This window comes from Drosophila ficusphila, unplaced genomic scaffold (genome assembly GCF_018152265.1).
Source record: "Drosophila ficusphila isolate 14025-0441.05 unplaced genomic scaffold, ASM1815226v1 contig_412, whole genome shotgun sequence".
In the NCBI taxonomy this organism is placed as follows: Eukaryota; Metazoa; Arthropoda; class Insecta; order Diptera; family Drosophilidae; genus Drosophila; species Drosophila ficusphila.
In genome coordinates, this window is record NW_025064326.1 from 4662130 (window position 1) to 4684828 (window position 22699).

General features: G+C 44.8%; 9 protein-coding genes across 14 annotated transcripts; 4 read left to right on the plus strand and 5 right to left on the minus strand.

The window, feature by feature from the left end:
- The first annotated feature begins 213 nt into the window (after positions 1-213).
- Positions 214-779, plus strand: LOC108101280 (NADH dehydrogenase [ubiquinone] 1 alpha subcomplex subunit 2). Its single transcript, XM_017205573.2, has 3 exons — positions 214-376; positions 440-546; positions 609-779. Exons 1-3 carry the CDS (start codon positions 279-281, stop codon positions 689-691), a joined length of 288 nt encoding a protein of 95 aa, XP_017061062.1. The 5' UTR covers positions 214-278; the 3' UTR covers positions 692-779.
- On the minus strand, positions 750-2335 carry LOC108101278 (probable pseudouridine-5'-phosphatase). Of its 2 annotated transcripts, none has more exons than XM_043207971.1 (4): positions 2237-2335; positions 1926-2045; positions 1652-1870; positions 750-1279 (listed from the first exon to the last, which is right to left on the minus strand). In XM_043207971.1, exons 2-4 carry the CDS (start codon positions 1987-1989, stop codon positions 867-869), a joined length of 696 nt encoding a protein of 231 aa, XP_043063906.1. In that variant the 5' UTR covers positions 1990-2045; positions 2237-2335; the 3' UTR covers positions 750-866. The 2 variants fall into 2 exon arrangements, with proteins under 2 accessions (XP_043063906.1, XP_043063908.1); XM_043207973.1 differs by lacking the exon at positions 1652-1870 and adding an exon at positions 1395-1613 and having other exon boundaries at positions 2239-2328.
- An 840-nt stretch (positions 2336-3175) lies between these two features.
- Positions 3176-4342, minus strand: LOC108101326 (60S ribosomal protein L27a). Its single transcript, XM_017205634.2, has 4 exons — positions 4258-4342; positions 3706-4023; positions 3346-3480; positions 3176-3262 (listed from the first exon to the last, which is right to left on the minus strand). Exons 1-3 carry the CDS (start codon positions 4258-4260, stop codon positions 3352-3354), a joined length of 450 nt encoding a protein of 149 aa, XP_017061123.1. The 5' UTR covers positions 4261-4342; the 3' UTR covers positions 3176-3262; positions 3346-3351.
- A 149-nt stretch (positions 4343-4491) lies between these two features.
- LOC108101327 (39S ribosomal protein L27, mitochondrial) lies at positions 4492-5134 on the minus strand. Its single transcript, XM_017205635.2, has 3 exons — positions 4995-5134; positions 4781-4944; positions 4492-4729 (listed from the first exon to the last, which is right to left on the minus strand). The coding sequence occupies exons 1-3, from the start codon at positions 5056-5058 to the stop codon at positions 4526-4528; spliced, it is 432 nt and encodes a 143-aa protein (XP_017061124.1). The 5' UTR covers positions 5059-5134; the 3' UTR covers positions 4492-4525.
- A 274-nt stretch (positions 5135-5408) lies between these two features.
- On the plus strand, positions 5409-7267 carry LOC108101287. The gene is made up of 2 exons (XM_017205587.2): positions 5409-5639; positions 5707-7267. Exons 1-2 carry the CDS (start codon positions 5484-5486, stop codon positions 7075-7077), a joined length of 1527 nt encoding a protein of 508 aa, XP_017061076.1. The 5' UTR covers positions 5409-5483; the 3' UTR covers positions 7078-7267.
- On the minus strand, positions 7094-8444 carry LOC108101288. The gene is made up of 2 exons (XM_017205588.2): positions 8084-8444; positions 7094-8024 (listed from the first exon to the last, which is right to left on the minus strand). The coding sequence occupies exons 1-2, from the start codon at positions 8406-8408 to the stop codon at positions 7273-7275; spliced, it is 1077 nt and encodes a 358-aa protein (XP_017061077.1). The 5' UTR covers positions 8409-8444; the 3' UTR covers positions 7094-7272.
- Positions 8445-8490: 46 nt separating this feature from the next.
- Positions 8491-9759, plus strand: LOC108101289 (gastrula zinc finger protein XlCGF8.2DB). Its single transcript, XM_017205589.2, has 2 exons — positions 8491-8632; positions 8689-9759. Exon 2 carries the CDS (start codon positions 8693-8695, stop codon positions 9755-9757), a length of 1065 nt encoding a protein of 354 aa, XP_017061078.1. The 5' UTR covers positions 8491-8632; positions 8689-8692; the 3' UTR covers positions 9758-9759.
- Positions 9760-9986: 227 nt separating this feature from the next.
- Positions 9987-12909, plus strand: LOC108101286 (polyphosphoinositide phosphatase). The gene is made up of 3 exons (XM_017205585.2): positions 9987-10169; positions 10232-11855; positions 11922-12909. Exons 1-3 carry the CDS (start codon positions 10089-10091, stop codon positions 12791-12793), a joined length of 2577 nt encoding a protein of 858 aa, XP_017061074.1. The 5' UTR covers positions 9987-10088; the 3' UTR covers positions 12794-12909.
- Position 12910: 1 nt separating this feature from the next.
- LOC108101285 (sodium- and chloride-dependent GABA transporter ine) lies at positions 12911-22402 on the minus strand. 5 transcript variants are annotated; one of them, XM_017205582.2, is made up of 10 exons: positions 22193-22402; positions 19420-20350; positions 18583-18874; positions 16951-17129; positions 16027-16161; positions 14802-14931; positions 14646-14738; positions 13615-14566; positions 13323-13499; positions 12911-13264 (listed from the first exon to the last, which is right to left on the minus strand). In XM_017205582.2, exons 2-10 carry the CDS (start codon positions 20060-20062, stop codon positions 13019-13021), a joined length of 2847 nt encoding a protein of 948 aa, XP_017061071.1. In that variant the 5' UTR covers positions 20063-20350; positions 22193-22402; the 3' UTR covers positions 12911-13018. The 5 variants fall into 5 exon arrangements, with proteins under 5 accessions (XP_017061071.1, XP_017061072.1, XP_017061069.1 ...); XM_017205583.2 differs by having other exon boundaries at positions 19420-20318; positions 22183-22402; XM_017205580.2 differs by having other exon boundaries at positions 22183-22402.
- Between the last annotated feature and the right edge of the window lie 297 nt (positions 22403-22699).

Consider the following 22699-nt stretch of genomic DNA (forward strand, 5'->3'; position numbering starts at 1 on the left):
AAAAATTGAATTTAACGTATATTTAAAGATAGTTAGTTATAAAATAATTATTGCTTTCAATTCTAGTTATATATTAAATTTATTCCATTTAATTTAGTCTGTAGTATATATTTCTGCAAAAGGGTACCTCACCTATGTCGACAAATTATGGCTAAGGAATTAAAAAACAACTTTATTTTTAACATTTAATCAAAGGATATTTGACAACCCTATACTGTAACGACATTTAGATACAGTTTATTTTTTATCATTTCAAAATCTAGATCATTTTACCTAAAATGCGTATTACTCTGTCCCGGTTGGCCAGCTTCACTCCAAAATTAAAGGAGCTGCGAATCATACTTGACCCCAGAGGAGACACTTCCAGGGGAGCCAGGTAAAAACAGTAATCATCCCATTTAAGTTATATAATTTACCCTCAGGAATATTCACTTTTCAGGGAGTATGTGGAAAGATTCTATCCCAATCTGAAGAAACAGAATCCCGACCTGCCAATCTTGGTGCGCGAGTGCTCCGGCGTCCAGCCGAAACTCTATGCCCGCTATGGTGAGTAGTGATTGAATTTATTGTTTTTTTACGTCTCCCACATTCAATGTAATCTCCGCCAGGCAACGGCAAGGAGATCTCCCTGTCCCTGGCCAACCAGGCTGCTCCCGACATCCACAAAAACCTGGAGGCTGTTGGAAAGTAGTACTTACGCTTAGAAAACAACATTATAATCCAAAATAAAGGCTAAAGCATTAACTAAATATATGCACAAATACGTGTATAATAAGTAACACATTACACTTAAAATCATTTGCTTGGTAGGTACATCGATTTCCAGCTATAGCGTCGACCGGCTACAAAAAGTACATTCATTAAGCTCAATCCGTGAACGGGGGCAGTCCGAATTGCTCTGGCTTGAAGTCCGCCAAGGAGCGCAGCACCTGAGTGGCGTGGGAGGTCTTCTCCTCGGACAAACGCGGATCCGGTACCATGACCACCTGCATTCCAGCGCTATTGGCCGCCGTCACGCCGTTCGGAGAGTCCTCGAAAACCAGGCAGTCGGAGGCAGCTGCAGGCTTGCCGAATCTCGATGCGGCAACCAGAAAAATGTCGGGCGCTGGCTTGCCTTGGGCCACCTCTTTGTCGGTGGAGCCACACACCTTGTGGTTAAAAAGGTTGAACAGCTCGCGGTGTTTGTTGGTCTTCAGCTCGACCATGTCAGCGCCGGAACTAGTTGCCAAGCAAAACGGAACCTTGTTCGCGTGCAGATGGCGCAGCAGGCGCTCAGCACCTAAGAAAAAGAAATAAAAAAATTGAATAACGAGATTCAATATAAGAATTTCAATAGAAGGCTGAAGGTATTTATAGAGGAAAAAGCGGCGTAGTGTTCTGGTCGTAGTGCTAACCTTCCAGCAGGGAAACGTCATGGAGTCGCTCATGGCACATGTGAGAGTACCGCTTCAGGAAGTCTTTCGGCGTGATGGGCAGCTGGCACTCGGTGATGGCAATCTCCGCCGAGCGCTGCTCCGTGGTGCCCATGACCCGGAACCTAACGTCCACCGGATAGGGGCGGCCAAAGGAGGCGGCTATTTGCCGGGTAACCTCCTCGTATATCCGCTCCGTGTCTGAAACGTGACGGCAAAGTGAGAACGGAGATTAGTACCTGGCATCAAGGGAGCGTCCTTCATTAATGTCTCGGCGTTGGCGCGCTGCTGTCGGGCGTATTCTTCCCACGAGATTGGCAGATTATAGTACTCAACCATGAACCTGGCTAGTGGCTCCGTCTGGAGTCCCATGGCTTTCTCCTTGACCTCGAACGGATATGGCTTGCCGTATGGCTCGAGGATCATTTCAGTGGCCACCGTATACAGGCGCTCGGTGTCTATTCGGCAAACAGTTAACACATAATAAGTAGGCACAAGCACGGGAAGACTCACCCAGCAGGAGGCCATCCATGTCAAAGATGCAGTGCGTCACCTTCCGCAGTACTTTGTTGGTCATTTCAAGGCAGTAGAGTTCCTTTCAGTTATGCAATAGCAGAGTCGGCAAGGTCGGGGCTGTAACACAGAGATCATAATTAAGTTGCTAATTTTACAAAAACATCCCCCGCCCACTTTCATGTTGCCCACACTTTGACCTTGCTGGAAACGGTGCCACTCATTCGGTCATGTCCTTGACCCAAGGTCGTGACACCCTAACAGACGGGTTAAAGATAAGGGTTTCCCGTAAGTATATGGCCTTGACCTACACGTAATTTTCTTCCGCCTTTTGTAATCGCGCGTATCGAACTTTTCCGCTTCTCTTCCGAATTTTTCCGCGAGCTTTCTGGTTCGCAGTGTGACCGTTGTTGACGAAGTAAGAAAAGCTTGCCATAATATCGCACTAAAAGGGGTAAAAATACGAATATGGTATTTTCAAACCAACGATTTTATTCCCATTTAAGTTTAAGTTAAATGAAATATTATATTTACTTTTAATTTTTTTTGAAATAATTGAAAACACCCTTTATAGCTTTAATATAACATGCCTTGTAACATTAGCATGATCAAGAAAGGATGCTAGCATCGGCGAGACGAAGCATATATACTTGCAGTTATCACAAATGTCGGACAAAATGCATAAAGGCTAAACAATAATCTAAGCTATGACGATTTGTTTTTAATTTTCTTTATTTTTACTGAAAGCTATAAGCGATTTTTATAAAATTTTATTAAAAATCAAGTGTTTACAAAACTTTAAATCCAATAAATAATACTTGGACGATAAAATCGATTTTATAGTTTTCTTACGTTAATTTTCAGAAGCTTTTTGGGACTTCTATAGCAGCCATATTGATATTTATGATTTTTTTTTTCTTTATTTCATCGTAATTAATAAACTCGATATTCCAAAATTATCCTTGGTGAAATGGAAATGCTGATTAAGAATATTTTTACTTTATGGGGTTCTGAGGACTCTTATTTACTACGTTGCGAAATCATGACTAAAATTATAATACCATCTGCAAGGCTATAAAACTCTTTCAAAAATGTTACGGTAAAGCTTTGCTAAACTATTTAAAACTAATTTAAAAAATACGTCTGTCTAAATTACGCTTTATTTAAATAATTACTTTCAATAAAAGTTAATAACTAAACGGGCCCCACAAGCATTTAGTAAATACCAAAGATTTTGGGAATAGCAAATATTTGTTTTTCTTTTAAGTTTATTAAAAAACAAATACATTTTAGATGGTCGAATGTAGTCCACTTGCTTTTTCTTGTAGAGGAGGGATCTAAAACAGAAACAAAAGGCAGTTAAACACTGTATCGGTAAAAATGAATAGGGATTAATGACATGTTTGGAACAGAATCTCACCTTAACTTAGGCGCTCAGCAAGCACACGCCACCGGCCTTCTTGATCTTGTCCTCAGCCTTCTTGGAGAAGTACTTGGCCTTCACGATAACGGGGCGGGCGGGCAGGTGACCACGGCCCAGCAGCTTGTAGTAGCCCTATGGTAAGATTAGAGCACGCATTAATTAAGGTCCAGACATAGGGTTTGAGCATTGAATTCTTTTCTAACTCTGCTTGCTTTGATCTGAAAGGCTGTCCTCTACACGGTGAGAGCAATTGTACGGTCGCATTAAGTCCGCCCATCGCCTTGGGTGTCTCTTCATGTTCAAAGCAGTAGCAGCAGCAGTAAAGAATCTAGGCTCTTTTTGCAGCTATATACTTACGAATTTTACCAAGTCGATGACGGGGGCCTTGGTGCTCTTCTCCTTCTCCAACTCAGCGAACTTCTCGGCTCCGACGAGGGACCAGAGCTTGTCCAGGTTAATCTCGGGCCTGAACTTGTGCTGGCGGCGCAGATGGAAGTTCCTCATGCCGACCTTGCCGAAGTAACCAGGATGGTATTTGTCAAAGTTGATGCGGTGATGATGCATGCCACCAGCGTTACCGCGACCTCCGGGATGCTTGCGGTGCTTGCCGATACGGCCGTGACCATGGCTCACATGACCACGCAGCTTCCTGGTCTTCTTCCGCTTGATATTCGACTGCAAAGGAGAAAATAAACGTGTTTTTATTCATAGTTGCTCACATTTTCTACACACGTGCTAGAGGTTATGTTTACGTGCGGCATTCCCTCCAGCCGTAGGTCTCACTTTTACATAACGGTCGGCGAGCGGGCAGGTTGCGGTAAGTTGATTTATTTTTTCTAATCATCTCTTACCGCTTTACTGCCCACAAACCAAATTTTAAGTGCACCACATTTACCGACGTCCACTCACCATCTTTAAAATTTATGGAAAGAAAGAAGCGAAGTTGGCTGCGCTTCACGCAGTGTGACCCCAGCTGGGTGGATAGAAATGTACTCAAAAATACCGGTAGCACAAGTTCGAACCAAGGTTCTTGTCATTGCTGAAAATAGATTTCTGAGCAATATCAAGGCTTGAAACTCTAATAACCGTCTGTTAAGTTAACATATGTTACGGTATCTGTTAATCAAAAAAAATGTAAATATGTAATTGATGTATGTGAAATTTAATATTAAACTTTTTAGATTTCCTCCACTAACCGAAACCGCTGGTGCTGATTTTCAGGTATAACATTAAAGAATTTCTTATAGATGGTCTGGTCCTGGCGGCCGGCGTAGTTGCGCTGAATCCAAGTGTGATCCCAGTTGGGGTCGATGGGCTCGCAGGTCACATAAACCTTTCCGTGCTCCATGGCAAACAGGGTTCCATTGCGTCCGAAGCCCACCTGTTAGAGGCACAGGTTAATCCCCGGTCAACACCCAGTTAGGCTACTTACATTTAAGCCCGGGTGAAAGCGTGTGGTGAGTTGGGTGGCTAGGATGGTGCCTTCTGAGACGTGGTGTCCATCCTGAACGCGCCATCCTCGATGCTTCGGCCTCGCGTGCCCCTTCTTGTTCCGCGTACTACCACCGGTTTTCTTGCTGGCATTACGCACGGTAGCTAGAACCAAATTGAATTAAAAAATCTGTTTTTTTGGAACGAACACTTACTCATCAGTGGCTGGTCCGCCTTTAGGCACTGCATGGTCAGTTTTTGCATTATATTAAACGACATTTTAATTATTTCTTTCCAGTAACGAGGTTTGTTTATGCAATTTCTACAGCTGAAGACCGGTGTTGCCAGAAGATTTGGAACTCAGACCAACTGAATACTGCTAAACTTAACAGACAGTGATGCTCTCACATATAGGTAATTTTAAACGCAGTTACAAAAATAACAATATTATATTGTTAATAAAAAATGTGCAACTATATTAATTCCCAGCTTAAAATTTAAAAAGCTTAATAAAAAGGACAGTTATAATTTTCAAACTACAATTTTATAAATTTTATCTACGAATGTTATTCAGCTTAACTGTTACTAACAGGGCGAATTGTGAAAATTTTGTTTTCTTGGTAGAGCCACACTAGCTGGCGTCGAAAAATTTTATTTGTTTGTTTTGTCCGGCATTAGCATTAAGTATAAAGTTTATAATTAGTATGACGACGTGGGGCAATATCTGCCGCATCTGTAGCAGCCCCGCGAACTATGAGATTTTCGCCAAGATTCCCACTTATCTGCATGGCTCAACAAACGAGTTTCTCAACTGGCAGAAGCCAATTAACATTTTGTTGGAGGAGACTACCGGCCTAAAAGTAGGACTCCATTGTTTGGTACCTTAATTTAGATACGTATATCTGTACGTTACTTTTCGCACTGTAGAATTCAACTGACGATGGCCTTCCCCGCAACATTTGTGCTCCGTGCATCTCATATCTCAAGCACGCCGTGACATTCCGAGAGCAGTGCATCAAGAACGCACTGAGTCTCAAGCTGGCGGAGCTCTACCAGGAGAAGAGGGTGAACATCTCGGATGCCAATAAGATAGACAAAGAAAGCGCCCTGTTCACCGTTGAAGATCTGTGCTACGTGGAACAGCGACCCGTGCATAATCTTCTTCTAAACAACTCCTCTAAACTAGAAGGCGCCAAGGACAAGGTGCACAAGCGACTGCTCAATCAGACGGCTCCCCAGTTGGACGACAGTTCCCAACAAAGGATTCAGTATCTTAATGGGTTGTTTAACAAGCAGCAGCATCTCAATAATCTGCCGCGCCATTCCCGGGATGCGGACATGCCCTCTAGCAGTGGCCAAAATGAGGACGAGGAAGAGGACTATACGGTCAGTTCCAGTGATGACAACGAGGAGGACGCTCTACTGCGGAAGCACAAGAACTGCTACAATTACAGCGAGACGAACTTTGAGGAGGACGATCCTATGGAACAGGATCAAGTGCAGTTGCGCGACATCAAGGTGAACATACCCGAACCAATGTGGAGGGAGCGCAAGTGCCCGGCCTGCTCCAAGAGGTTCATGTTCGAGGACTCGCAGGAGTCGCATCTGGACAACTGTGTGGAGTACCAGTTCGTTACGTTTGTGACCGAGGTAGCCAAGCTATTGGAGATCAGGCGACAGAAAATGGTCTCGCCGCACGAGTTCATCCGTCGCATGATTTTTGTTCTGCACAAGACCTGCACTTGGTTGCAGGAACATTCCATAGACTCGCTTCTGGCCGAGAAGCTTAATCAGGTTAAGGTCTCTAATGGCGAAAAGCCGGCTGAAGTGCCAATTTCTTCGGATATTCCCGAACATCGACCCTTGGAGGAGCAGCCCTTTGCCCTCTTCGACTTTGTCAGCGGCACAACGACTCCAATAACAGAGGAGAACAATGTGCTTTACGCCATTGCGCGCTCAGAGAGCCGCAATTCGCAGTCCACTCCGACGGTAAAGAAGCCCATTCCCATTCGTGGAACGGCCACTGGCTCATCGCTGGGCTTGGGAATCGTTCCCGACAAGCACAAGGAGCGGGCTACGTTTTTGGAGAAACTGCAAAGGGCTGTAGTTTCTCCCGGCACCGTTTCCCAAGGCTCAGCACCCATATTCTCAGCCCGTTGCGGGCAGTGCAATTTAGTATTCGACTCGGTCTCCGAACTAGAGGTCCACAATCATAGTGTCCACAAGGGCAGCGAACTGAACGCTGACGACGAAGCAAAGCGGCGACAAATAATCGCCCTCTTTGAAGATGACATCTAAGTTTTCCAAAGACCTGTTTTTTTTATTTGTTTGGTTATTATTTATTTTATTGTATTTTATTTTGTCATCCCTTCGGGGTAAATTCCTCCATAGTCGTAATCCATGTTTGTTTCCCCTTCTTAAATACTTAAAGCCCCTGGCTTAATATTTCTATGTATACTCAGACCAATAAAGAGATTTGCAAGACTTATAACCTTAGGCCTGTGCGTATATCTTCAAGCTATCCAGTAGAAGTTCGCAGTCCACGATGCTTAAACTAAGATAATTCTTAAGCAATCGCATCAAGTCCATATTGAGATTGGAATTTCGCAATGCAAAGAGTTGATTCAGGGCTTTTACAAATTTCTGTGGGTCTACGAAATTTCCCATTAGGTTTCGGTCTCCTAGGGCTGCTAAATTGGTTATCACGCGCATTCCGTAGATGAGGCTAAGGCTTTCAGGTGTTGGGTCTAGGTCCAAAATGGATTCAAAGGAGTTCACCAAGTATTCAGCCTGCTCTGCATTTAGATCATATTCCTGTCCGACAATTCCCATTTGATGCACAATGTACATATAGAGCTCGCTGCTGGGATCCATTAGGCGATTCCGTTGCAAATGTTGCGCTACGTACCTTCGATCTTCATCACTGACATGCCGCAGACAGTGTGTTACCACCAAAGATAGGCAGACGCCTGCATCCTCTTGGCAGCCATGGGGTTCATTGTAGAGTCTCCACAATTTCGGCACCAACTGCATCTGCAACAAAGTCCTGCCTGCCTTGTCGCAGGATGCCAAAATGTTAGCCAAAGACCACAGACAGCAGCGCTTCAGGCGCTCCTCCTTGCCATCTAGATAGGTGATCATATAGCTTCCCGCCAAACTGACAATCTTTTCGGAGACATGGGCCTCTCCCAGCGTAAGGTTACACAAGCATTCAACAGCATCAATCTGGCGCTGAATGTGAGGGCCTGCAAATCGAAGACTTGATTTAGATTATAACAAAACTCCTACAGTATCGCCTGCGTACCAGTAAGCTCCTTAACCAACACCTGAATGGCGCCAGGAATGGCAGCAAAGGCGTCAATGTTTTCGTTTCCCTGGAGGAAGGCCAGAGACAGGCGACACATATCCTCCGAGCTGGCGTGCTTTCGCCGCTTAATTCTGGCGGCCATTCCCGTAACATCCTTTGTTCCGAGGCTTTCCAGGGCCTCCACCTCCTGCTTCACCTGCCCCAAACCAATACGAAGCGAGTCCTTGACCTTTATGCGGCACTCCAGTCTGTGATCCCGGTCATATCCACGAATCTTGCTACGGAGATGCGCATTTTCTAAAAGATTCGTCGAGGACTCCATTAACTTGTTTTTTATTTGTAATCGATATGATAAACATTTTGGTTTTTAATAATTTGAGTACAGAATATCGATAATAAAACGATAGAGCACACACAGGGTGTTTAGTGCAGTGCGCACTAGATAAACAAACTTCTAAGCCAGTTTTTTGAATAAAAAATTATACCTATGAGAGTCTAATCATTAGTAAAATAATTGGCTTAAACAAGAAGTTTTGGAAGCTTCAGGTAAGTATGAATGTGTTTAATCTTGGTTTTAATTACTGATCACTTCCCTTTATAAGGAACATGGAACAAATGTGTCGAGTTTGCTTAAAAAGATCGGAAGACTTGATCAACATTTTTGATGCCAGGCGAAAAACCAGAGTTTCCATTGCCGAGATGATCGCGCAATGTACCGGGTTTGCAGTCAGTCGAGGAGATCTATACCCGGAAACCATATGTCCGCCTTGTTTGGAGGATGCAAAAAAAGCATTTGAAATAAGACAAACCTACGAGAGAAGCCACCAATTCTTTTGTCAAGTCCGTGACGAAGGAATTGAAGAGGCACTATGCACTTTGCTTGAAGAAGAGGACTGGGATTTTTCGGAAGATGGAGATGCATGGAATGAAGCCGCTTCCGATGACAATGATGACAATATTGATGATGAGGAAATCGATAGGAACCGGGTTTTATTTGAATGTCGTGAATGCCCGAAGAGATACCAGAGAAAGGGCTCCTGGTTAAGACACATGAGAACCCACTTGGATGGAGAATCCTTTCCATGCACCTATTGCTCGCAAAACTTTAAATTTAGGGTCACGCTTAAAGCGCACATTAAAACCCACGATAGAGCGAAGCCGTACGAATGTTCTCATTGCTCTAAGACTTTTGCCCAGCAGTCCACATTGCAGTCACACGTAAGGACACACACTGGCGAAAGACCGTTCAACTGTTCCCAGTGTAAGAAGACTTTTATGAAATCCTCGGATCTTCAGCGGCACATTCGCACGCATGAAGGACAGCGGCCGTACAAGTGTCCAAATTGCACGAAAACCTTTACAAGGAAATTTCACCTTACCGAACACCTTCGCTCCCACACTGGAGAACGCCCGTACCATTGCTCCCAGTGTTCAAAATCATTTGCCTCAAAGCAGCACCTCAAAGATCATACCCTCACTCATTCGGATAAACGCCCTTTTAAGTGTTCCCAGTGCTCCAAGTCCTTTGGTCTCAGGAGCACACTCCAGGAACACAAGTTTGTGCACAGTACAACACGAACATTCAAGTGTACCCAATGTAGTGGCTCCTTTAAGCAAAGAAGGACGCTTCTTAGGCATATTCAGCAGGTTCACAAATCAGATTCAGATTAAATGGACCTAAGTAATATAGTACGAAGTACAAAGTTGATCACCAAATACATTTTTTAATTAAATATTAGCAGTTTCGTATTTTAGATAAGAACACATATACAAATGTTGTTATTTTTATGAAAAATACAAATGATTGGATAGCAGAATTAAGAGGAGAGTAAGAAATGGTTCATGCAATTAAAAAATATCTTATAAAATATCGAATTCAGGCCTTTCGCTTTTACGTTGTCAACACTGATTGCTTTTCGCAGCCCTGATGCCCAGCTGATCAGCTGATTAATGTTTGTGTGGAGCGCCTAAAAATCTTGTACAAACCGAAAAACTATATAAAATGAGCCATGAAAACCCGAATATTGTATTTAATCCCCTCATAAGCTGTATCCAGAAGGTAGTACTCTATGAAACACGAACGGTGAGTATCCCTGCCAGCTAACATTATTTAGTGACTAATGGGGTACCTATTGTCCATTTCAGCGGCTCTATTTGGTAGGCAGCAACAATCGAGAGACTCGTTTTCGCTTGCTCACCATCGATCGACTGGCGCACAACCGGCTGAGCATCGAGGAGAATGCAAATGAGTTTAATAGTTTGGAGATTCGACGCTTTGTCGCCTCCCTCACAGGATCGCCAAAGGTAACGTCCGCTTATGGAGTCCTGGGGTTCGTGCGCTTCCTGGAGGGCTACTACCTCTTGCTAGTGACCAAGCGCAAGTGCTGCGCCCATATTGGTCGCCATTTGGTGTACACCATAAAGGACACGGTAATGGTTCGGGTAAACGAGGTGACCTCGCAGCGACCACCGCATCCACACGAGGATCGCTACAAGCGGATGTTCCAAAACATTGACCTGCGCAGCAACTTTTACTTTTCATACTCGTATGACTTGACGCGTACCTTACAGTACAACGAGTCCGCGCCGCGCTTTGTGGGCGCCAAGGTAGATCTGGATAACGATGAACCGCTTCCCGATTGGAACACTCTGACCAACAATGTGGCAAAGGCCCACGAGCGGGTGGATTACGCCTTTCGCAGCGATTCCCGCAAGCGTTTCGTGTGGAATGCCTACCTGCTGCAACCCATGGAGGGCATTATGCTTAAAGATTGGCTCCTGGAGATAACACACGGCTTCGTCAGCCAATCCTGCATAAGCATTTTTGGGCGGCACGTTAATGTTTGCCTCGTTGCCCGCCGCAGCTCACGCTTTGCTGGCACACGCTTCCTCAAACGGGGAGCCAACTTTCAGGGTGACGTAGCCAACGAGGTAGAGACCGAGCAAATTGTAAGTGACGGCCAAAGAATGTGCGCTTTTACCCAGATGAGAGGCTCCATACCTTCACACTGGTCTCAGGATATCAGCAAGATGGTGCCCAAACCACAGATTCAACTCGATATATGCGATCCCTATGCGCAGACCCCATCTCTACACTTCGAGCGTCTGCTTTTTCACTATGGTGCTCCACTTATCATGCTTAATCTGGTGAAAAAGCGGGAGCGTCGCAAGCATGAATCCATAATCTCCAAGGAGTTAGAGTACAGCATTCGCTATCTGAACCAGTTTTTGCCGCCGCCCCACCGCATGAAGCACATTCATTTCGATATGGCGCGTCAAAGTCGTCTAAGCGGAGGGAATGTTATGGAGCAGTTGGCCATTCATGCGGAAAGTATCGTCCAGATGACAGGCATGTTCTTTAAGGCGGCGGGCAGTGAACCGGGCTTGCAGACAGGAATTGTACGCACTAACTGCGTTGACTGTCTGGATCGTACCAACTCGGCCCAGTTCGCCATTGGCAAGTGCGCTTTGGGTCATCAACTGGAGCGTTTGGGCTTTGTAAAGTCTGCCAAGTTGGAGTTCGACTCGGATTGCGTGACAATGTTGGAAAATCTGTATGAGGAGCACGGCGATACATTAGCTTTACAGTACGGCGGCTCACAACTAGTGCACAGAATCAAGACCTACCGAAAGACGGCTCCCTGGGGCTCACAAGGAAGCGATGTAATGCAAACCCTTAGTCGCTACTACAGCAACACGTTCAGCGATACCGAAAAGCAGCACAGCATAAATCTGTTCTTGGGTATTTATAAGCCGAGTTTGACAAAGCGTGAGTATTTTTTATATCCCACCATTAGAAATTGGTCAAATTAACTGATATCTTTTTTTTCCTTAGAGGGCCCACCGATCTGGGAGCTGCAGACCGACTACGATATGCACAACGCCTTTGTGCCCAGAACGGACAGTAAGCCTCTTACCGATTGGGTGCGCCACAAAGTTCGCGAGTGCCTGCCCCACTCCTGTGCCGATTCCAACAAACTTGTCAAGGAGCTGTTTCGCGTGCACAGTAGCGGCCTGGAAATGATTGATGCCTACTCCAATTACCACCAGTCCTTCAAGTGGACAGATCTTAGCGAGCACATCGCTTTTGAGATCAGCCAACTCGCTCTGCGTTACATGCCCACATTCCGCACGAATTACAGTCCATTCCAGAGGCAGATCCAGACCTCGCGAAAGGCTCGTCAGAATCCCTCGATGACCGGACACAGTTCTACGGGCTCGATGAACAGCAATTCGTCCAGCTCCAGCGAGGGAGATGACAGTTCCAGTGATGAGGAGTTGAGTGCCAGTTTTGCTGAGAAGGAGGCCCACCAAACGGAATCGACGGAGCCGGCTGCGTATACTTTGGCCTCCGGGCTGCCTTCGATGGAGGAAATTTACGGCTGCACCATTAGTCCGCCTTCCAAGCAAAGTATGGCTGTCTACAAGAAGTACGTTCAGATGGGCAAACTCTCCAGCGGAGGCGCTCGTCCCGCCCAGACGGCCGTTGCCCAGCGCGACCAGGAACTGGCCAAGATTATGCGAGGCATAACGCTGCGTCCGCTTAGTGACTACGGCACTGACTCTTATCTCAGCGTGCGTCCTCCGGTCGTTCCCCAGCAAAGTCTACTCATCTATGCCGAGTACTGCCGCACCAGAAGCACCTTCAACGCCGTTCCCAAGTTGGAGGAATTCGATATACTTTATCAATATGTGCAGAAGTTATAATTAGCTATAGTCAGATATATCGTTTGTTCTCAAATATGGATTATGTTCTCAAGTGTATTTAACTTTTATAAATAATAAATAAAAAGCTCTCGAAGAGTTTAAAAAACTTTACAGAAATATACTCGTTCTACAATTTATTTAAATACTTTAATTTCTGCTGATAACTTACAAAGGTGATTCGTTAAAAATACTTAGAAATGGCTATCGTTGGAGCAAGTTTGACCACTACTGACCACTTGGCCCACCTGCCTCCATATGGGACTTGGAATAATCCGCAGAGGACGAAGCATGCATGGCATTGTAGCCCGACTTCTGGCCGAGATGGAGCAGGTGGTGGTTGGTGGGCTTGTAAACGGTGGCCAGCTCCTGGGCCAACATGAACTGCTCCTGCTCCGGAAAGTCGTGTTCGCAGTGGTGCTCGCCACAGATCTTACACTCGTAGATGTTTGGCCTAAGCGTGTTTCGAATGCGCTAGAGAAAAAAAAGAAGTGAGTTCAAAGCATTATTGGCAATTTTGGCTTCGACCTACTTCCCAAAAGGTATCTCCACTGGATCGCAGGAAGTTAATTACTGCATAGCCAGGTATGCAGATGAGCGAGAAGGAGGCGAACATCCAGCCTATTCCATAGGCCCAGTCCGGATAGGTGTAGCGTCCATTGTGGTAGGTGGGTTCATGGTAGTTGATCAGACTCAGTACCCAAATGGCCTGCAGTTATGAAATTTATTTTTAAGTTTTTTTTCGCCATATCTTTATAATAACATATGATTTATATTCCTAATAAAATATTAAATTCTAAAAGCTGGCGAACTGTTTTACTTACAAAGAGAAGACAGGGTCCCAGGACAAGCCAGCAGGACTTGAGATAAAAAGAAGGCGCCTTGCCGGTCATCTGTTTGACGTTCTTCGACAGTCTTCCCGTGCCGTAAAACCAGGCGATGGCGATCATTTGGCAGAAGGCCAGGAACATTATCGTCACGGAGGCAGCATAGTGGTCCATCAGCTGGAAGTAGTAGATCCCACCCTGGATGATGTTGGGCATTCCGAACAGACACGAGATGACGCACACGAACAGCACAACGATTTCATGATATCCCAGATGACGCTTGATCCACCGCGGGAACCCATCCTGTATAGAAGTCACCACCACCTCCACGATGGCAAACTGGGAGTTCAGGCCGAGGCAGAGGAGCATGAAGAAGAACATGACCGCCCAGAGCTGGGCATATGGCATCTTGGCCATCGCCTGTGGGTAAACCACAAAGATCATGCCCGGTCCGTCACCGATGACGTCGCGCACATTGGTGTTCTGCTCCAGGGCCAGATTTCCCAGTGTGGAGAAGGCGAAGATTCCAACCAGCAGACTGGTTATCATATTCACCGCACTCACTGCCACCGTGTCCCGCAGAATGTTATTGTTGTACTTGTTGTAGCTGGCAAAGGAGATCATGGATCCGAAGGTGATGCCCAGCGAGTTGAAGTTCTGCGAGGCGGCATTGATCCACACATTGGCGTTCTTAAGCTCTGACCACCTTGGTCGGAAGAAGAAGCGCAGTCCCTCCGCCGCTCCGTCCAAGGTAACCGCCCTCGCCATCAGAATGATGATCAGAACGAACGGAAAGGTGGCCGTGAAGTATCGCACCTTCGCCGATGACTTGATCGACTTCCACGTGGCGAAGTAGACCATCAGCCAGGCGCAGATGAGGCAGGCAAACAGCTCCCAGCGCATCATACCAGGATACTCCAGCCCACCACTTATCTGGAGCACCTTATTTCTAGAGGGGGGATTTAAACAAAATTAGTTATTTAAATTAAATTAATTAAAAGGAATATTAAGGATTAAGGAATTCTTACTCAAAGAATTCCTCGGAGGGAGTTCGTGAAGTATCCGGAGCACTGGCATTTATCCCCTTGCGCTGCGGCACCCAGCAGTCTGGTGTGTTCCATCTGATTATTAAAATACGACATTAGCAGAAACTGCAATTTTTTTTAGAGTACCATGAAACCCACCTGTTGTTGCAGTCAATCCAGGGCATCTCCGTTTTGAACGAGGTGAAGAAATAGTATATAGAGTAGCCTATAATAACACTGTAGTAGGTGGACATGAGGAAGGAGACGACCACGCTGGCGAGTCCGGCTCCTGAAAAAATGAAACAAGACAAATGAATAGGAGACCTGAGACATCGCCGAGATCCAAATCGGGGATCTCTAGCTGCAGCTCGACATTATGGAGATACATGGCAGTTGCATTGAGTTGAGCATACAAAAAATTAGCCTTAATTAGGCCAGATGAAAGTCGGACCGGTTTCGTTTGGAATCACATGTCTAGACTGGCACTCATCTGCATAATTGGCCATGTGTCGGCCACATACGGCGACAATTGGATCCGTTCGAAGTCGCTCGCGAATCTTGGTTAAATAGTTTTACACGTTATTAATATTTATTAGCTTGGCTCTGCCTTGCAATGGTCGCGTGGGCGTGGTTTGCTTGCAAAATATTGACAGTAATTAAGCGTTTGGCAACGGCAAAAACAGCTAAATGCATTGTGCATTATTTTTTTTTTTTTTTGCTAGATTCACGGCAGTAATGACAGATGTAGCCTTCAACCCAGGGGGTGGTGAAACGGGGGGAGGGGGATTTTCCCGCTTTGCCTTCGCGTTTTCACGCCACCTCCACAACAATGAACCCAGCTAATTAGCTTCCGCTTGTGTGCAAGTGGAGCATCGCACGGGAAGGTTGTCTACGGATGCGGATACTCGGTGGAAATCAGAACTGAAATAGTGCTCAAAAAGCTGGCTAAACACTTAGACGACCTTGGCCATGGACTTGGCCAAAACAGCGACACTGTGTTCTGTTTGTCATGGTACTTGGGCAAGCCTAGTTTTGCGTTGTTTTGGTTGGCGGCCTCTGAAGTTCTGAAAAGCGTGACGCAATTTTACAAATGACGCTATGAAATTTATCACAAAACAGAAGTTTTAAAAATTGTAAAAAAAACATAAATATGTACTTGGCATATAAGTTAATTGTTGTACTTGTCGTATAAGTAATATTTATCACTAATTATCGATCATACGACCTGTTAACTGAAAACTAGAAAAGCCGATTACCCCAGCTACAATTAAATGATGAACTGACCTAATAAAACTTTTAAGAATAAGTAATAATTTTTATAATTATTTTTTTTAATCAGGATGCCATCTGCAACATCAATTTTAGGATCAGAAGAGCAACTTACCTTTGAACAAGGGACACAGTTGACCCAATGCTCCGATGGGTCCTCGACCAGTGTATTGGCCCACAGATAGTTCCATGAAGAGCAGCGGAATGCTGCATATGAACAGTATTATGCAATAAGGTACTAAAAAAACACCTGTAAACGACAAACAGAGATAAACATTTATGTATGTGTGCAGCCATGGACGGGAGCAGCTAAGCAAATAATTTAAATTAATTATAAATATTTGACATAAGCAAATGCAAATTGCATAAGGCGCTCGTCTATCGCTCCGCCCCGTCATTTTCAGGAGGTCGTGTGCCAGTTTTCCATGGCTCATTACGATACCCATTCCCCTGAGAAAAGGCGAGGAATGTAAATGTAAGTGGGGCCCCAGCTCCGAGTCTCCGAGTGCAAATGAAGATGGACGCGGGTCGGCGAGCTCGCGTGATCAAGACACCGTCGAAATGATGACAGTGACCGCTCTATTCTGAGTCGCTGCTCTGAGCTCAAACAAATTTTAATTTATGACTTTTAAACGCTTCAGCGGAAATGCCGCTTAAAGCGCAAAATTGTCAAATGTTTTTAGAGCGACTACAACAAACAAAACCAGAAAGTAAAACCCTTATTCCCGGTACCGTCGCACAAAATCAAAGTAACTATCTCTATATCTGCCTTGTCGCATGTGGGGCCTTTTGGCGGCACTCTTAGTCACTTGATACTCTCTCACGATGAACTTCCGCTAAGCCTTCCCCTGGGAAGGCCTCTAATTCAGTGGGAATTTCGAGAAATTGCCCACGACTGACCCCTATTCTTAATTTTCAATTGAATCGGATATCTTTTTTAGGAAACAGATAAGAGTAAAAATAGTTTTCCTCTAGGATTCATTCTTAATATTGAAAGGCTTTTAAAAATATATATAAATCCACTATTAATTCTTCTTACCACCGCCACTTTTGTAGCACATGTAGGGGAACCGCCACACATTTCCCAGACCCACCGAGTATCCTATGCAGGCCAGGACGAACTGCATCTTGTTGGCCCAGTGCTGCTGGCGAGGCTTCAGGTGGGCAGTCTCGTCGGACATGTCCAGGTAGCTATCATCGTCATCGATGCCCAAGGGCCTGAAAAAAGGGGAGGAGTGTTGAACAGCCATAAGTACCGTGATTAGTTGATGCGTCAAATAGCTTAATTGCGGTAATCAGTAATGTGCAACGGGCAACAAAATGGGGGCTGGCCATTCCATTGAAGGTGCCAACTGACGTTGCATTGTGCTCGGAAAATCTGAACCGGGGCTCTCATTTCACGGGTGGCTGCTGAATGGGCTGCGATGAGGGTGGAGGTGTCACGAATTAAACAGCCGTTCGTGTCGACTTCCCCCATTTAAGTGTTTTGATGAAATCGGGGAAATATTGAATATATGCAGCTTTGATGTTGCATGTCATATCGAGTCTTTTCAACACGTTGTTCTTTATAAAAGCTATGATAAATCTGTGTATTAGTTAATGGAATTTAAATCATTGTGGATCAAAGCATTATAAAAATGTAATAAACATGTTGTGTGAATAATAACTTTATAGGTATATTATTAGCAAATATATTTTCCACAAATAAATGGATTATCAGCACTTTTAAGACTTACAGCAGCACTATATATAGGCAAAAAAAAAAAACAATATATTTACTCTCTTTTGTGAGTAGTGCTAAGTCTGGTATAAACACTCCACTTAACCATTTTATAATCGTTCATGTTTAATCAGCGCTTGACCGCTAATGCTCTGGGTAAATAAATCACAAGATCATATATGTACTCAGATTGGATAGCCTGATTCGAGGCGTTATGCAACTGAAGTTTTTCGCTCAGGTTCTTACACTTTTGCCACCCGATTGAAGCGGTAAAAGGACTGCTCCGAGTGCTTCGAGGACTGGGCATCGTAGTCCTGGCGATGCGGCATCTTGATATTAACTGGCTTTATGCAGGATAAACTTTTGTTAATTTCTTATGTCACTTTATATATCCGCCATAACTGGGTTCCAGGAATATCTGGGGACGTGGCCGAGGATACTGGGAGGAGCAGCTGGATTGGGAACTGAACAGTTTGTGGGTTAGCGCGCTACTGACTAAAATTCCGGCAATTTTTCACCGGGTTTCGGCCTGCAATCCCGCCGTTTATGGAGCTCACAATGGGGAGTGGTAATTGCCCTGGTCAACACAAACACTACTGCTCAAATCGAACTATTGATCTCGTTAAGGAACGTTGCTTAAAAATAGCTGATGCGCGATCGGCACGTTTCGTGCCCGTTGGCAATCATGTGGACCCGCGCCCAAAGATGCCATAAGGGTGTTAAAATCGCCTGTTTGCCAAATGTTCAACACCGAGTTTCTATGCTAAGGTGCCAAATGCTGGCCAAATTTGCCCCAAATGTTAGATCGTCTTATCACCACCCCTTTGTCAAGCTAATGGCCCTAACTATGCACAGAAAAAAATTGGTCTGAATTTATGGATTGGTTCTTATCAGAAACATTTTTTAAAAACTTTATTTTATCGTTTTTAATTTTTAATATATTTTACTTACGGTGGCGTCTGCGGGTTGACCATGTCGAAGAGCTCATTGGCGGTGGTGGGAACCCGGCGGATGACCAGCTTACGTCCATCCGTCGATCCGATTCCAATGGAGGCCAGCGAGCGCACGGAGGTCACATCGGAGTAGATCTGGTTGCCCGCCAGATCGTGAAACTGATAGGAACTGCCGCTCAGCGAGGCCTGCGGTTGCATATAGAGCGGATTGGGGGCCTGTAATCCGGAAGGGGGCATCGATATGCCGCCGACCAGATTGCCGCTGCTGTCGCTCAAACCCGGAAGATAGCCTGAAGGGGATTATCGGAGAAGATTTTGCAATACTTAAACAATTTTGCAATCAGAAAACATTTTGAATAATTTTAAACAATTTGAATGAACTATACAGTCCGCTCAATTGCTTACAACCGCAAGCGACTAATTCGAAAAAGCTTTTACTCTACATCTCTCGACTTTAAAGTCTGTTTTTTATGGCCATTCAAAGATTACTTTTTATACAAAGTATAGCTTTTAAAAAAGGAAACTAATTGTGATTGCAAAGTACTCTAAACAAATATTATGAAACTAGTTTAATTACCGTTTTCAGTTTATGGTTCTAAACCACTGAATCACACTTTTAATCAATGTAATGTACCTAAAGTACTTAAGAGCGACACATTTAATTACATGTATAACACTATTTTCAAATGCATTTTTGAGTACATGTAATTAAACGATTTGGAGAGGTTACCAAGCAAAGCAATTGAGTATGAGCAATTATATATGAGTTTGAGTGCTTGGGAACTCAATATGCGGGTGAGGGGATGTTGGAGAGTGGTTTTTGAGGGTCACCAACCTGAAACCACGGACCGCATGCTGCTGTGGTGGCTGCCCATCCGAGATCGCAGCTCCATGCTGAGTGGGGAGACGGCCATCGAGTCCCCGGCCATGGTGGTGGTGGTGGTGCAGGTCAAGGTGGCGGGAGTGGGTGAGATGGCGGGAACGGGCAGAGGAGCGGGAATTGGAGCAGCTGCAGCTGGCCCATCGCAATCGTCGATGGTGAAGGTCACCGTGGAGGTGGACTCTGCCGCTGTGGGTGGATGGGTCTGCACCTGGCCTGGCTGCAATACCTCCGAGTTTGGCCTTGATTTCACTGAAATTTGGCGGTGCATCGGCTGCTTGTGGAGTGCCGCTGCCATGGATGCCAGTGCGGTGGTGGAGCTGGTCTGTCGAAAGGGCAGTGGACCAGGTCCTGCACCAGTTCCAGGCGGAGTTCCCGGCGTCGCCGGAATGATGATGAACTTGTGGGCCCGAGATGACGAGGAGCGTATCAGTCGCGCCTGCTCGTCGCCTTCGTTGCAACTTTCTGCCCCACTATCGGAGAGCTGGCTGTGCCTCAAGGGCGTTAAGCCACTTGGTGGAGCACGACTGGTCACCACCTGGTCGGGTGTGGTGGTGCTCGTGGTCGCCACCTGGTTGGGTTCTTTGTTGTCCGCCATTTGGAAGGCTGAGAGGGAAGGCCTCTCTACGGAAAATTCGTGTTGCTGCGGTCGCTGAGTTGCTAGTTTCTGGTTGCTAGTTGCAGGTTGCTGGTTGCAGGTTGCTGGTTGCTTGCTTCTGGTTGCTGCTTGCTTTTCGCTTTATCATAACATCGTATTTAACACGGACTGTTGTTGGTTTTCGCACTGGTCCACTGATGCTGGGGCCGCTTTCATATCTATCATTTTTAATGTTCGCAATCTGTGATTGCGAGTACTGGTTGACACAATTTTAAATCACATTTAAACCTTGAATTGCACAACGTTGTTATTTGTTGTTGTTTGCCGCGTGAGGTTGGGCTTTTAAATCAAAATAAACTAAATCATGTGAAAGCCAGCACGAGTTATCTTTATTTGCTTTAATAGAGGTGATTACTTTCTTAAAAGTAGCTGTTTAAAATTAGACTAATTTTGTTGTTTTGTTGTTTGAATTATATAGTTTTTACCAATTGCTATTACTTTCTTGAGATTATTTTTTGCAACCCGAAATTACAACGTTTTGAATTATGTTCACTTGCTTTACGAGTATTTATTTATTTGTATACACAAACCATCTGAAGTTATGACCCATTTTTATTTATTTCAACATTTATTTTGTTTTATTTTAGTGCTTTGTCGTTTAATACCCTCCTCAGCAAATTGTTATCACTTTCTGCGAAGTTCACTTTCCCAACTCACTGCTTTCCCATAAAACTGACTAAGATTACTTTTCGAGTGGGGAATTTTTATTTGCACTTTATATATTTTTCATATTTGTTTATATAAATAAACAAGCTTGAGTTTGTCCCATTTTTATTTGATTTTATCACCGAAAGAGATAAACGTCGCACGAGCTCTTTAGAAACTCACACAGGTAAAAAGCGACTCACACTCGACTCCACAGATACAAATTTGTATCTTATCGGCGGTCTGGCCCTAAAAAGTTGCCCCTGGCTCCCCCTTCTCCCTTAGCCACATTTTTTGACAGCATGTCTCCGGCTGCTTTCGTTTTGTTTAGGTACTTTTACCCATATGTGGGCTCCTCTCCAACAACCAACTGAATTTGAAAGTTTCCGCTTAAACAATAATGCGATGGCACTACGTCATATTCAGGCGATTTGCTCCAGTGACTTTTCGGTCACGACCGCGTTTGAAGGGTCACCGAGTTCGCAGAGAACGGCTCAGCTATGCCGTAATTAATAATTACGCATCTTGCAGTATATCGTATATCACATATCAAGTGTTTGGCACGCTAGGGGGTTCCATTGTAATATGAAAATCAGCCGCACTCAAGTAGGGAAAATGTAAATTTCAGCTAGAGCGCGAGGCACGAATAAAAACATTCCAATAGCGGTCGGTATTTACATAACTGTGCCGCAGTAGTAAGCTTCTTAAAATATCATCTGTTGGCTTGTGGGGCCATTACTCAATTTCTCCAAAAACCTGATTGATTACCTATGCCGGCCAATAAATCATTTATGGTGTGGTGTGTCAACTTAATTGGTTTTACTGCTTGGAATTACACCTGAGAAAGCAAAGTCCTGAGAAATGTTTTGGTAATTGACGCGAGACCGGAGGTCTAACAATGGGACATCGTATAAGATACTTATACTTTATTGTAAGTCGTAAACCTTGTAGACAAAGCTGCGGCATCATTAAACAGATGTTCTATTCTGGGCATTAATCTTTCCTTGTAGCAGGCTGGACTATAAAACGAAATTAGCACTCCGAGTTGTTAATGAAAGCTGTGCCCATCTAGTGCTGAATTCTTCATTATACAACCCACTTGTTTGCCCAGTTGCTGCCCCAAACAAACATCCATAAAATGCTGTTCTTATTGACTTTCCCTGCTGCACTTAAAGACCAAACAATTTAAAATTATTCACGCCCGAACCGATAGATAATCACAGAGTTTAATTATGATAATCGGAGCGACATTAATGGACGCTAATAATGGTAATTTCATTCATTTAGCAAAAATTTGAATCACTTTTGGCTGCAGTTTAATTCATTTGCTTCCATTTTCGTGCGGTGCTTCTCATTCATACGCCGAACAATGCCTAATTTCAATCATAATACGACTAATAACATAATCAACGCACATTAAATTACCCGACAACGGCAATCGTTTGGATCGAGATAACGCCGCGTATACTTGATATAGAGATTGCAGTTCGGGGTGTTCAACTTTCTGTATTTCTTTGGCAAGGCACACACCGCACTTTCGACGACTTAATGGCCCCGGCGTAGTGGCTGTGAATATTGGATCGACCGTCGAGCCATGGAGGAAAAAAAGCCCCGAAAACGTGCCAACACGCGCGCTGTCAAATGTCAACTGATCCAATCCACGTTTGCGAATATCGTTTACACTTGCGACTGCTGCGGCTCACCACAAACCCGATCCGCTCTCGCTCTCCACTCCATATGGGTTCAGCTATATGTCCGCGCTCTCTCCATATCTGGCCCGACCACTCGGCTCTCCCGATCCGGTATTATGTGTGGGGCCTCAGTTGATAGCGCACAGATACGAGCAGCTCTACGGGTTAGTCTCGTTCTCGGTCCACGAAATGCCGGAATATTAATTCAGAATCAGATTATATGACCGCCAAGAAGAAGCTA